At 40.5% G+C, this 14093-nt stretch overlaps 1 protein-coding gene across 1 annotated transcript; it reads left to right on the forward strand.

The window, feature by feature from the left end:
• Positions 1–8322: 8322 nt before the first annotated feature.
• Positions 8323–13567, forward strand: GCK72_016511 (uncharacterized protein; the record flags this gene model as incomplete). The annotated part of the gene is made up of 9 exons (XM_053731540.1): positions 8323–8418; positions 8471–8581; positions 9144–9240; positions 9290–9419; positions 9467–9883; positions 11952–11996; positions 12709–13002; positions 13048–13194; positions 13240–13567. The coding sequence occupies 9 exons, from the start codon at positions 8323–8325 to the stop codon at positions 13565–13567; spliced, it is 1665 nt and encodes a 554-aa protein (XP_053580453.1).
• Between the last annotated feature and the right edge of the window lie 526 nt (positions 13568–14093).

Raw genomic sequence — 14093 nt, forward strand, 5'->3', positions numbered from 1 at the left:
CTTTTCCGCTCTCTCTCTCCCTCGTTATGTTGTATCTCAGGAATGAATGATGGATTAGAAGACAAAAGAAGAAGCCGTGAGCTCATCGCTCCATCTATGCTAATTTTTATGGTGCACTTTTTAGAAGAACGTCCCCCCCCCCCTTCGTCTTCGACTTCTCACGTTATTGAGTTTTGTGAATAATTCAAAAGTTTTCCTCTCCTCTCATTGTTTCTTTTCTTATTTTATTTCATTTTTTTGAAAAGTACTTCTCCTTTACTCCCTTCTTTTTCCCGAATATAAAATCGTGTAGTAGCCCGGAGCCCGGCGGCGGAAAGTGTGAGAGCACTCCCCGGGGAACTATCCCCCGTTTAGAAAAAAGGAAAGGGGGACTCTCGGAATATCTGACCCAGATATGAGAAGAAGAAGACCAATGTTTCCGGTTGGTTATCTTTGAGCTCATCAGGACTTCAGGTTTCTACACTTTTTGCTAAGTTTTTGAATACGTAAAGTGTCAGAATTTGATATGAGATGGGTAGAGTAGAGTTTTCTGATTTTATGATATATATTCCTAGCTGTAGTTACTATTAAAGGAAGCTGACTATGTAAGCGCGCTTTAGGAATCTTGAAGCGAGAGAGAAGGAGGGAGCAGAGAAGTCAGACACTGAAGCTTCTCTGCGATCTCTCTGTTCCAGCCAGCTGTCTTTAAAAGCGCATATCTCAAAAGTTATTAGTAGGCTCTACAGAACCGAGGAATTTCGGCGGAACACGGCTGTGAGACCCAAATTCTCAATTTTAAAAATGAAAAAGGCAGTTCGATAGGGAGCGTTTTCTTCATTTTCCAGCTCCTAGTTTTAGAAAAAGAGTTCTTCTCTTATTTTGGTTGAGCGCGATGGTTTTATCCAATTCGAGCTCTGTGACATCTCAAAGTTTTTGGAAGGACTAACCGATTCGAAACCTAGACGTTTTGAAACTGAGACATTTCGAAACCAAAAAATGAAATACAACTATCGGTTTCAAATCTCCCAAAAACTGTTTTTTTTTGAGATTCGGAGTTTCCCAAAAATAACCAAAAGAACATGTTTTTACCTGAATTCATGTTTTTTTCAACAAAAGTATTTTCCGAGTACTCTCATTCTTAATCCCGATGATCAATTGAAGAATTACCGCATTCATATCCAGTTTTTTCTCCTCTCCGCCTCCAATTCCCAATTTTCCTCCTGACTGCCGAAAAATTCAGAAATTAGAAAAAAAAACTTGTAGCAGTAGAAGACGACGACGGCTAAAAATCAAATAAGAAGTGTCGTCTCTCTCCCTCCTGCGTTTTCTTTAATTATGTGTCGTCGTCTTGTTGCCAAAAAATTTGTTTGAGATATATGTAGGCGGCCGCCTACATGCCTTGTCTCCAGAAAAACGGAAAGGACGCGTCAAAAATTTGCTTCGTGATGCGCCTCCCTTCTCAAGTCTCTTTTGGATCTTCATTTGCATTGACAAGTTCACAAGAAATATGTATGTCCCCCCTCCCTTATTCTCCCTTATGTCGACTTCTCACTTCTGATGTTCTTCGTGCAAAACGGAAAGACATTGTTCTCCGAAATTAGCATATGTGAAACCGGAAGATATGCGGGAAGAGGTTTTTGTTATTTCCTTCTTCCAGAAGCATTTTCAGCCCTAGTGAATATTCACACATTCCCAGTTTTTAAAATTTCATATAGTTTAGAACGTAAGCTTAATTTCTGCAGTTAACAACTTTTTGATAGCTATGACAGCTTTTGAGATATGCGCATTTAAAGACAGCTATCAAGAGAGGCTACTTTATGGAAAATTGTCCAAATTTAGCAGTTTGTCCTGTTCTGGAACAATGCTGCACTTTTTTGAATTTAAACTCATTTTGTAGACCAAGTCCCGATCTTCATTTTTGTAGTTGACAACTTTTTGATAGCTCTTCACACTTTTGAGATACAGAGCTTCGTATCCCAAAAGTGGCTATGAAAAAGTTGTCAACTACAAAATAAGAAGTCGAAATTAGTCCTAAAATATCCTAAAATCGAAAATTCAAGAAATTTGGAAATCGGGATTTTTTATATGTAGTGAAAATTAGTTTTTTTGGCTGGGACTGGGGATTTTTCCGTTATGAGGCTTACCAATAAGTTTATAATGCACTTCTAGTGACCATGGCCGAGTTTTTGCAATTGCTCTTACACAGATTCTGTTGACTTACCTATCTATGTCAGGACCATAGCCAATTTTGAATCCGCTGAGTAGCGACTCAAAAATCTTCAGGTCCTCCAAATCAGCTCATTATTTAATTATCTAACATCTCAACCCTCAACACGTCCCTTTCACCTTTCCGGACCAAAATAACATTCTTTTTTTGGTCCTCCATCTCTCCTCCTCCCTATAACTTTATTGTGTGGTGCTCTTCCATCTTGAGTTATATATAAATAATAAAAAGAATAGAAGCCACCGCCGCTCCCCGACAAAGTCTTTTTTTGGGCACTAACCAATTGTGTGTGTCTGAACACCTCACCCAATTTGTTGTCTTTTTTTTTGGTTGGCGCTTTTGCGAAAGTCACGGATTTTTTTTCTTATACATATATTTATATTTATATCAGAAAAAAAACATTCCGGCGGTGTTATTCAGCGGAAACGGATTCCATCCAATTAGGTATCTCATCTCCAATTTCATTCTGACATCCGATATCTTCCCCTCTCTCTCTCTCTCTCTCTCTCTCTCTCTCTCTCTCTCTCTCTCTCTCTCTCTCTACTTTCTCACCTTACGCTCACAATCTCTCCTAGGCTCCGCCCCCTCATGGTTTTCATCGAGCATTTACGTGGTGAGCCGCCACGTGGCACCACAACAGTCTCGCCAATTTTGTGTCTAATGAATTGGAACGACGAGCAGTGTCGACAGTTTAAGTCATATATTCCGAAATTTGCGTCGAATTTCGATGCTCCAAGACAGGCGGCGGCTCCGGCTCCCCCACCCGCCTATGATTATGATGACCAGGATGAGCAAGAGCCTAAAAAGAAGAATGAAAATGATCATGGAATCGCTGATCGCAGTATGAATGATGTGTCCGCAGAGACCACGGGTGTGTGTTTTGGTGTTGAAAAGGGGATCCCGGTTTCGAAAATTTCCTTTTTTTCGGATACCGATTAAAATGTTCAATTCTTATTTTAGGATTCTTCTCACCAGTTCTACCAACTGTCGCGGATATCCCACCGAGCACGAGACCCAGTGAACGTGAGTTTTTTTGCTTTTTGGGATGAATTGGCCGTTTGAAAAAGTTGAAAAATTAAGAACGGAAATCTATTGGAAAAATGAGGGTAGGGGGATCCTTAGTTACGGTCTCGCAGGGAGAAGCCTGGTGTAGATTTACGGCGTAAATCTACACCAGGATTCTCCACGCAACACTAGGTAATCCCTCTGCCTTGTAAGCACCCCCTGATTCACTCTACCACAGTTTTCGAAAAAAAAGTTTGAAAAAAATTCACTGAGCAGCGACTCAAAAACAATGCACTTCAATAGTTGCACTAAAACCTTTGAATTTTTGAAAACTGTGGTCAGATTCCTCCTTCCCAATAAATGTGCTACAGCCTCTCGTGAGTTTTTTGTCTTCGAGCTTCTTTCAAGATCCATGTCGCTGAGAGAAACATTTCCAATAGATTTCCCGAAAAACTTGCTATCGCATTGAGCCGCTATCTGATTGATTTGCCCATGTACCCACTTTTCGAAAATAAATTAACATGACTAACAAACAAAAAACTAATTTTTCATGTCTGATTTTATTAACAAATATCCGCTTCGATTGTACTCACCCTTCTCACATATATACACACTTAAAAATACATATATAACACTCACAACATTTATATAGTGGTTTTCGTTTCTTTCCAGCAGTAACGTCGACGCGAAAACCGGCGTCGTCTAGAATGTCTCCTTCTCCTCCTACCACCACTTTGCCTGTTTTCTTTTTGTCACAAATCACCGATGGTGATGAGTCGGAAGACGAGTTCGACGGCTCCGGCGACGATCTCTTTGGTGGTGACGGCGTCGGCATCACCGCCGCCACTCAACCGTCTGTAACGTCGATTCCTACTGTCGTAACCACAAAAGTACTAACCACCACAACCACCACTGCACCTAGCAGCACGCATCGTTCAACGGTTCTGCCTAGACCGTATGCGAGTGTAAAAGAGGCCGCTGAGCAGAATCCAGACTACTTGGGATCTAGTATCTGGAATCAGGTGGATACTTTACCTGAGCCTATGGTCACAGGGCCTGCGTGGCGGACTAATAAGTCGGTGACGACGACAGCGACCACCACGGAATCGACGACTCCAAAAAAGAAGAAGACAACAACGACGACTACAACAACGACGACGTCTGCCACGACTACAACTCGTTACCAACAACGACCAAATTACGGTGAGAAACCAACACAGAAGCTTGCCGTGTCTGCCCATTCCCTATATACCCCCTTCTGTCTGTCCGTCCTCAACCTTTTCGTCCTCCACCAAGCTTTTTCTTCATCGTCTTGCCACCCCTTGGCTTTCAATGTCTTTTATTTCTTTTTGGCTGCTGACTTCATTCTTTTTGAGTTTTTTCAACTTTACTCTATCCGAACCTATCAGAATGATTGCCTTGCATCGAATTTCCTTTTTCAATTTCATTTTTTTGAATGCGCCGAGCTAATCTTCCTTTGGATTAGTAAGAGGGCTCTCAGATATATTATTCAGAGCCTTCTCGTATATATTTTTATATTTTTATCGTATAGTTAGGAAGACAAACTTTATAAATGCAATTGTTAAACATCAAGTCAGTTCTATGTTATGAAACGTGAAAAGTATCATTGGAAAGCTTGTCATTTTTCAGAACTTTGATCTTGTTTTTCTTGAATACCAGAAGTCGACGGGAAAAACTATATTTAAATTTAAAGTCAGCATTTTCTCAGCTTTCCAATGGTATAGGACAAGTCCCATAACTCCAAGCTGGCTCCATGTTTTTCCTTGCTTGCATTTTACTACAAAATAGGAATTTTTTCAAACATAAAACGATAAAACTTTTTTTGGAAAATCTGCATTGCAGCGTGCCAGTGCCTGTACCAATTTTCAAATCGTCGTTTTTATTCAAAAATTTTTTTTAAAAAGAGAATGTTAACATTGTCTCCTCAAAAATACCAAGGTATGGCTCTGCCTATTACGGTAGTTTTCTATATTCTGATTTTCGATGTGTCGATTTTTCTACCGCGATTTGCTAATCTGAAAATCTCAACAAAAAACGTTAGTCCAATTATAAATTTTTCTGATTTTCTTCATAATTAGCGTTGCTTAACTCACTCAAATTTTGGCAAAGTTATTGCGAACCCCGAAAAACGTTTCGTTCCAAAAAACTGCCACCATGTTTTTTTTATCCAGCGGTTCCAGTTCAATTCTCTTCTAAGCACATCCGCCACATCGTCGTAGCAAGCACATCAAAATTCCTCATTACCCGTCACTCACATTTCACCAAACACATATTCGGAGGGCCCCTTCGCCTTTCATCCCTCGTTTTCTCCTCCCCTCAAAAAAATTGTGCTCGTCTCTTCTTCCAACACAAAAAAATGTTTTGTGCCCGTTTTTCTTCTATTAAAAATGGCAGGTGATGCGTGAAAAGAGAGTTTTGTAGAGAGCCATTCGGTTTTTCTCTTTCGGAGAGTCCCCCTTTTCTTTTTTTTACCAATCACCCGATTGCCTTGGTTACCTTTCTTTTTCTCAGAAAGCCGCCCGTTTTTTTCTTTTCTTTGAAGGCTAGATGTAAAAACTCTATGAATCTATCAAGAGATATCAAAAAAGATGGAAAGTAAACTATGCATAATTCATTTGAAGACACAACGTCTTCTTCTTCTTCTTCTTCTCCTTACAAATGCGTAATCGATGCGACTAATCCCCACGACACCACCGCCTTTGATCATCGGTGGTGCATTTTTCATTTGCTCTTCGCTTCTTCTATGAGATAAGATTTGCACAGGAAGTGCAACGTTCATACATTTATGCATATATGGAGACGTCAAAAAAATGAAAAACCTTTCAAAGTTTTTTTCTCTCGCTCCCACTCTGACTCTCCATTCTTTCCATCATGTGAAAATCTCATTTCCCATTGCCATCGCCATTTCCCGCGCGTTACCTTCTAGAATATTCTATATCTTAACTTACCCCCTCGTAGTAGACGTACATGTAGTCCCGGCAACCAAGAAATCCAGAATTAGTTAAGAAAGTGTTTTCTACTGCAAAAGGGCACTACTTCAGAAGGCACCACCACCACAATTATCCAAATGAGCTGTGACATGTTGCTCCTTTGCTCCACCAACTTTTCCTATTTTCTCTCACTTTTTCTTTTTTCTTCTGTCTTGTAACTACATATGTGTGAGTACCATTTTTCATTGTCGTATGTAAATGTTTCAAGTGTTTTTTTTCTTCAAAAATCTGTCTTCTGTCAGAAATCCCCCTTTATGTTTACTAAATTCTCTATCTATTTGCAAATCAGTTCGGCTTTCTGTGTGTCTTCATTATTTTTTTCCCATGCCACCCGCGTGATGATGATTAGGGCGGGTGTTGCATATCACCAACTTTCAGTTGTTCTTTCACAAAACCAATAATTTCCAGACATCGACAACGAGGTCACCGCGCTTATCACAAGTAGCTTGGCTCCACAGAAGACTCGTCCCAAGTCGACACCTCACTTCACAGTTTATCCAGTCAGGCCGACGACGCCTATGGGAGATACCATAACCACGACAATGCAGGTGAGGAGGAAAAATGCGGATATCGAGGTTTTCTTTAATCATAATGTCTGCAGGCCGCCACCGTCACCGATTTCCCACGGACTCCACTCATCATGGGCTCCAGTTTGGCAGTGATCTTTGCCATCGCCGCAGTGGTGTTCTTTGTCTTCAAATGTAGACAGAATCCACCGAATTCGGAGCATTACACAATGGTGAGCTTAAAATTCCGCTTATTGTTAGCAAGGGGGTTTTGAATTGCTTAATTGCTTAGGTGCGTATCATAACTAGGAGTCGAAACGCAGCAAATACAAAAAAGTGGACCAATAACGAAAGATTGGAGCATGTGATACGCAAATTTTTGCTGATCAGCGATTCTGAGAGTTATCTTGTGCAAAAAATATACCAAAATGTAGATCGCACCAAAGCTCTATGCCCGTGAGCTGCTACGGGCCGTATGGCGGATTGTTAATGTGCCGTGGGCGGGGAAAAAGCGCCAAAAAACGCGAGCATAGCCATTCTAGCCCGGCCCGCGGCACATTAACGATCCGTCATTCGTCCCGTAGTAGATCACATACATAGAGCTTGGTGCGATCTACATTTTGGTATATTTTCAGCTCATAACGTTGCGTTTTAAGCGAGCCATTTCGGCCCGGTTTGCAAGTATGTAAAACATCACAATTCTAAAGTTTCCATAGAGCGCATTTGCGTCGCACCTCTAATTTTACTGAATTTTTGATTTCCAGGCAATGAAATCTCAATCTGGCTACACCGCAATCGCACCCGAACTCTCACCTCCCATGAACCATGATCGGAGTAATGATTCCTGCACTCAGCCGTTACTCGCTAAACCTCACGTGAGTCCATTCTCTCCCCCATTCACTTTTCACTAATCGCTCACCACTCTTATTTCAGATCAACGGAAATGGTTACGAGCAGCTGAAAGGAGCGGTAATAGCCAACGGAAACGGCGCCGCGACGGCCACAATGATGCGCAACGGAAACGGGAATGGGGTGGCGAAGAAAAAAGATTTCAAGGAGTGGTACGTATGACTTCGCCCAGGATATAAATTTCACTTTTTGTTTTTTTTGCCACTATTAAAAATGGGTACATTCGATCAGATATCACTTTCAAATGGTCTCTATTATATTTTTTTCTTTCATTCAATAATTCTAGGAGCTTCCACTGACATTTTTCTTAATTTGTTAATTCTTAAACTCTCACCTCTTCTCTATTCAGGTTGTGTCTTTCCCTTTTTCATCTTCATCTGTGTCTTACTATATTACTCTTGTATATTAAATCATCACACCTAATAAATGTTTTATATTCGAATTGAATTCTCGACAACGACACAGGCCAAATTAAGAACATTGTTGGAATGGGGGGAAACGAATCGAAGATCGACGATAAGCCATCAGAATATGAATAAGAATAATAAACAAAAGATGGTTCAATTCGATATGAGAGGACCGTCGCCCTTATTTCCACCACCCCCGTCTCGACGACTTCTTTCTCTCCTCTTTGTCTTGTTCCACGGGAAAAACGAAAAAGAAAACTAATTTCAAGTGAAAAAGCCCGATGCGCCGTCCGTGGCCAGCTCTTCTCCTACTACTTGCTCAATATTCGTTGGCCTGTATTGATGTATTGTTTGTAATTGATAATAAAACTTTGGAGGTATGAAATAAGGTTATTTAGCTTGTTAGAATAAAAAGAGTTTGGTGTTCAGGTATCAAGGAGTCGGGCAATTCAGGTAGCACGACAGATTCCAGAAGACCAACAGATCAGGAAGTGGGTTGTGCTGTCTAGGGATGATAGATATGTTCCGAGAGTGTTAAGGGTTGGTTGGATCTATTTTCATTCTTATGTCAACTGTCATTTATCTGTGATCAAATCAAGGTATGATTAAACTTGTGCCAGGTGCTAGTATACTGTAACTGACATTGGTGCAAGTGTGCTCTACCGTACTCAACTGATTTTTGGTACCTAGTATACTGTAACATCCAATTATGCGTGTGCGCTCTAGCGTACTACCATAGTACATATAAGTTTGGGTCCTATCGCAGCGAGATAGCTAATACTGAAACTGCGCTCTACCGCACTACCGTATTCTACAGTTTTTATGTGCCTATGGGTCCTAGTACACTAAGACAGAATATGATGCAACTGCGCTAAATCGCATATGCTCAGTGAGACAGCTAGTGAGACAGATAATACGGAAACTGTGCCTTACCGTATTCCACAAGGAAATTTACATAACTCATGTTCCTTTGATGCAACTGCGCTCTATCGCATTGTCTCGTACCTAGTATGCTATCAATCTGTAACAATTCTGAAAAGCTACAAATCAGTAATTAACACCCTGAGTCGCTACGCAGCATATACACCTCTGAAACTTCTAGAACAACGCTGAACTCCAATCCGTTTTGAGCACTATTCATGGAGATTACGACCGATTTTTGGAGATCGCAACCGGAGAAATAGCTAGAAGAACCGCAAGTGAGCACTTCACTCACATTTTCCTTTTTCCACTTACCAATATTTCCAGCCTTCCAACCCTTTGTCATCCTCCTTTTCTCCGAGACTCCCGTCAATCAAACCATGACAAATATGTGGAGAAGTATCTCCTTGGCTCCAGCACTTCATATCTATAGAATTGGAAGTTTCCAGAGAACTAAGTCAGTTGGAACCACCTTTCCATCTATAACTTATAGTCTTATTCCAGCAGAATGCTGTCAGAAGACCAAGAGACAGATTTTGAGAATCTCATCCTTTGTGGTCGCAACAAATCAGAAGTGTTCCATAACGAGTCAAGTAAGTTCAGCGGAGGAAATGAGATCAGAAGAAGTCCAACTTCAACACCTCGTGCATGGACATCGACTCGTGATCCATTCGTTCGTCGTCTCACTTTCTATGATGCTTCAAGGACCCTCATAGAGGAAAAGAAACGACAAGAGCAACAGGAGAAACTGCGTCAGTTGCCTCAAGTCACTTTTACAAGAACTTTCAAGAAAATGACCACAAAGTCAATGAGCACTACTACAACTAGACCAAAAGTCACAAGGAGTCCTTTTATTCACTTCAGAACTCCAACGAAATACGACTCCCAGAAACCTTTTGGGAAGATTCAAACTACTACAAGGTGAGAAGTCGGGAAATTATTTTCCTACTAGATTATTATCTTGTTTTGAGAACTCCGTGGTGGAAGACTACAAAAAATTCAAAGTCCACTCGTCCTCCTATTACAACAAGGTGAACTGTTTCAGTTAGTGGTTTCAGTTTAACAAAGAAAATCTTTTAGAAAGTTTAACGGGTGGAAGCCAAACTCAAATACCAGGTTTTTTAAGTAGATGAAGTAGTGTTTAGCTTCTGTAACTTTGATTTTTGTTCTGATTCTACTTGGCTTTTCGTGACCCCGGAGATTTCCATTTCTCCTTCCGCTTCCCGCCAAAATATTTTTTATTCCGCCTTCTCTTTTCCATTTTGCACTATTTCATAAACCGCATTCCGCACTTTGGTTGCTCAAAATTGCTTTCAAGCAGCTTTTCTCGTTTTAGCTCTGAAAAATTGCACTTTTTGGCTCCCGATTTTATTGTGACCGTACCTTCAGACCTCGACACCCTGTGCCCTCTACTAGAAGACCCATCTACTTCACGTCGGCACGAACTTATAGGTTTGAACTTGAATTTGTTGTAGCCAAGGCAAAAAGGTCGTCTGTAAATGTAGTCATACCATCCAGCCCTATCTTCTATCCTTTTTCTAGGAAACCTTTCTTCACAACCACTCGGAGACCGTATACTTCGACTCGTCTTCCATTTACTAGGTTTGTGTTAGGCGTGGTTAACAGTCTAGCCACAATAAAATACTCTAAATTACATTTCTGTCTTAGACGTCCTTCTGTCTACTATCCATCCACAACCAGGAGACCGTATACTCCAACGAGACATACTACTCTGGCACATAAATTTAGGTTCGACATGGATACTATTTCGTAGTTCATAGTTTATAGTCCTAATTCTATATATTCTAATATATTTATTCAATATAGCTGTTGTAGGACTTCTACTACCAGGAGACCAATCCCTACAACAAGACGTGGTACTATTAGGTTGGTCTAGACCAAGAAAATTAAAGTATGTCATGTTTCTATTTAGAATACAGTATACCACAAAAAGACCGATGACCACAGCAAGACTATCCAAAAGGTTCGGTAGAATAGTTGTTAGCTAGTCAAAACAGTTTGGGTTACAGTCAGAATCAGATGGCCACAACTACTACACCAAGGCCTTGGTGGATGACTACTAGGAAACCATCAACTAGGTATTTGTTTACCAGGAAAACTAACGTTGTTTTCTATTTGTCAGAGCTCCAAGAATCATGACTACTAGAAGACCAGTAACAACTACAAGGATGAGTACAGCTAGGTTCACATAAAACACCTTGTCAGATAGTTCAAAAATTTCTTATAGTGGCTATCAAATGTTTCCGAGCACCTCTCGTCTACCTTACACACCACCAAGGTATACAGACGAAACAAGGTTTGATTAGGATTTAGTTCTTAAATAATTGCATCTTTTAGACGTCCTGACTATTCTTCGGCGAACAACTTCAGTAAAACACGGTACCTATTTAGAATTACCGCTTTTACGTAGAAATAGATTAGTTGCTATTTGGTTTTGAAACGAGTTCAGACAGAAAACTACTGTAATTTGCTCAGACCTTATCAGTTTGTATCTACTACAACGAGGGCGCCATGGTGGATCACTACGAGGTGTGCTTAGTTTCTGGTCAGATAGTTTTTAGTGTAGTTGTTTGCTAGTGATGAATAACCTATCAGCTCTCAGATCTCCACAATTTGTATCTACAACGACAAGAGCTCCATGGTGGATCACAACCAGGTGCGCTTAGCTTCCTACTAGTTTTTTTGTATACTGAAGTTTTGGTAATAGGGCGCGGTTGTACAAGTTAGGAAGTACCAGAATAACCATACTAGTTTCAGACGTCCTCCTGTTCCGTATTGGAGTACCCAGAGACAACCAACACGGTAATTAGAAGTGTTAGTGTTATAGTTGAACTTTTATACAGAACCATGTTTCCACCAACCACCACTAGAAGACCATGGACCACTACAAGGTGTGGCTTTCAAATTTTGACTCTTTCGATTTCTGTTTCAAAGCTGACAGTCCATTTTTCTATCCAAACTATTTCAGAAAGCCGTCTGTTCCATATTGGAATACTCAAAGACAGTCTGTGAGGTAAATACTACTGCTTTAGTTATAGTCGAACAACTTTTGTTCTGTTTTCCGTTTCTAGCATTAGATAATCAGATCATTCTTATGGTCAGACCACCACTAGGTGTGAATATCGAATTTTTGCTATTTCCTACTATAAGTAGGAACAGCGGCCTTCTACTTGACAAGTGTACTTTTTTCTTTGCTCTAACTATACGTTTTAGTTAAACTATACGCTTTAGTTAAACTGCGAAAAAGCAAGGTCTCCACAAGTTGTGTGGTTCTCAGAGACAAGCAACTGGGTTATTTAAACTTGACTAATAAATATAGAAGAAATGCTAATAGTTTAGTTTTTCACATCTAGCCTTAGAAAATCTGTTCAGAACCCTACTTCCACCAACTACCACACGAAAACCATTCACTTGGACAACCACTACAAGGTGTGAAATTCAAATTAGCAATAATAATTGTTCTCTATTTATTTCGACGATTTCAGACCTCCCTTCATCCAAACTTTGATCACAAGAAAACCTCAATGGGCCTCCACTAGGTTGACTATCTTTATTCTAACTCTAAAATTTGTAAAATTTGATTTATAGAACACCCTGGTGGATTACTCAGCCCATGCGGTCTCGGTATACTTTTTGATCCGCTTTAGACGCTCTTTTTTCATTTTGTTGCTTTGTACTCTGATTTTTTAATGTCTTAGTTAATATTTCACTCTTTGAATTTTCAGCCACCCCGACTCTACCACACCTTCCCCAGCTCCTGCCTCAACAATCGACTTCCCACCCAGGAAACATGAAGGAGGAGAGGAATTCAGTGGGAGAAATTTCAAGGTCCGATCAAGAAGTGTTCATTTCGCCATGACAGAAAAACCTCCAGTGACCACTACGATGAATGTGATGAAGTTTTTCTCCACATCAAGAACTCCACTGACCACCGCGAAACCTTTGATTCCTTTCGCTTGTACTGCTGATGTATTTTTCCTGGTCGATTTGTCCCAGGGTACCGGTGATAAAAGTCAGCAGTGAGTTTTTACTTTCTTGGATTATATTCAAACACTATGTATCAGGTACCTGGACATCGCCGCGTCCGTTATAAGTTCCCTTCCAATATCTCAGGAAGCAGTTCGTGTCGGATTGATAAGTTATTCAGGACCAGGAAGAACACACGTTAGGGTGTACCTGGATAAGCATAATGAGAAGGAGAAGCTTATTGAGTATGTTACATAAAACCATATCATCTGAGAAAAGAGATGTTTCAGAGAAATGTTCCTAATGGAGAGACATGGCGGCACCACCAGAACCGCAGATGCAATTCGCTACGCCACAAAGATTTTTGAGGGAATGGCTCACCCTGCTAGACGAAACGTGAAGAAAGTTCTAGTGGTATTCACAGATGGATATTCACAAGATAGTCCGAGAGATGCTGCAAGAGTCGCCAGAGCCAAGGGGTTGCAATTGATAGCAGTAGCGGTGAAGGATCGGTTGGCGCCACCGGATGAGGAGCAGTTGGCTGAGATCGGAGGGCATGCAAGGGTAAGGAGAATAGATAGAATGGAAACGACGGTTCTGTTTCGTGTCAGTTTTTAACAGAGAGATTTTTAGTCACTGCCATATTCGAAACCTTGGTAAGGGTACTTAGCGCACTGTATGATAAGACGTAAGGCAATCGTAAATTGTGTCAGCACAACACTGTTCTTACAACTATGTCCCACCGAACTTCTCCTCAGAACTGCATTTTTCATTGAGTCTATCAAATTTTATACAATATTATACTGTTCCGGTAGAGCGTGTTTTGCATGAAACACACAGAAATTTCAATCAGGTCAGTTCTTACGGATCTTGCGTTACTATATGCTTTAACAGCGTTTAGCAAGCGCGCCTTACCGAAGTTTTGACAAATTTCATTAGAGCGCATTTACATAATCAATATCACCACATGAGCTGATTTCAGAACGTGTTCGTCTCCCCCAGTGGCCGAGAACTTCGCGAGAAAATAATTGGAACTCAATGTCGTCTGTAGACAATAATCTTAATAATCAATTAATTCATTTTTGACCATAATCAATAAATATTTACATTAAATTCCGAATATGAAGAAAAAATGCGCAATAGT

The sequence above is a fragment of the Caenorhabditis remanei genome, chromosome V, assembly GCF_010183535.1.
Source record: "Caenorhabditis remanei strain PX506 chromosome V, whole genome shotgun sequence".
In the NCBI taxonomy this organism is placed as follows: Eukaryota; Metazoa; Nematoda; class Chromadorea; order Rhabditida; family Rhabditidae; genus Caenorhabditis; species Caenorhabditis remanei.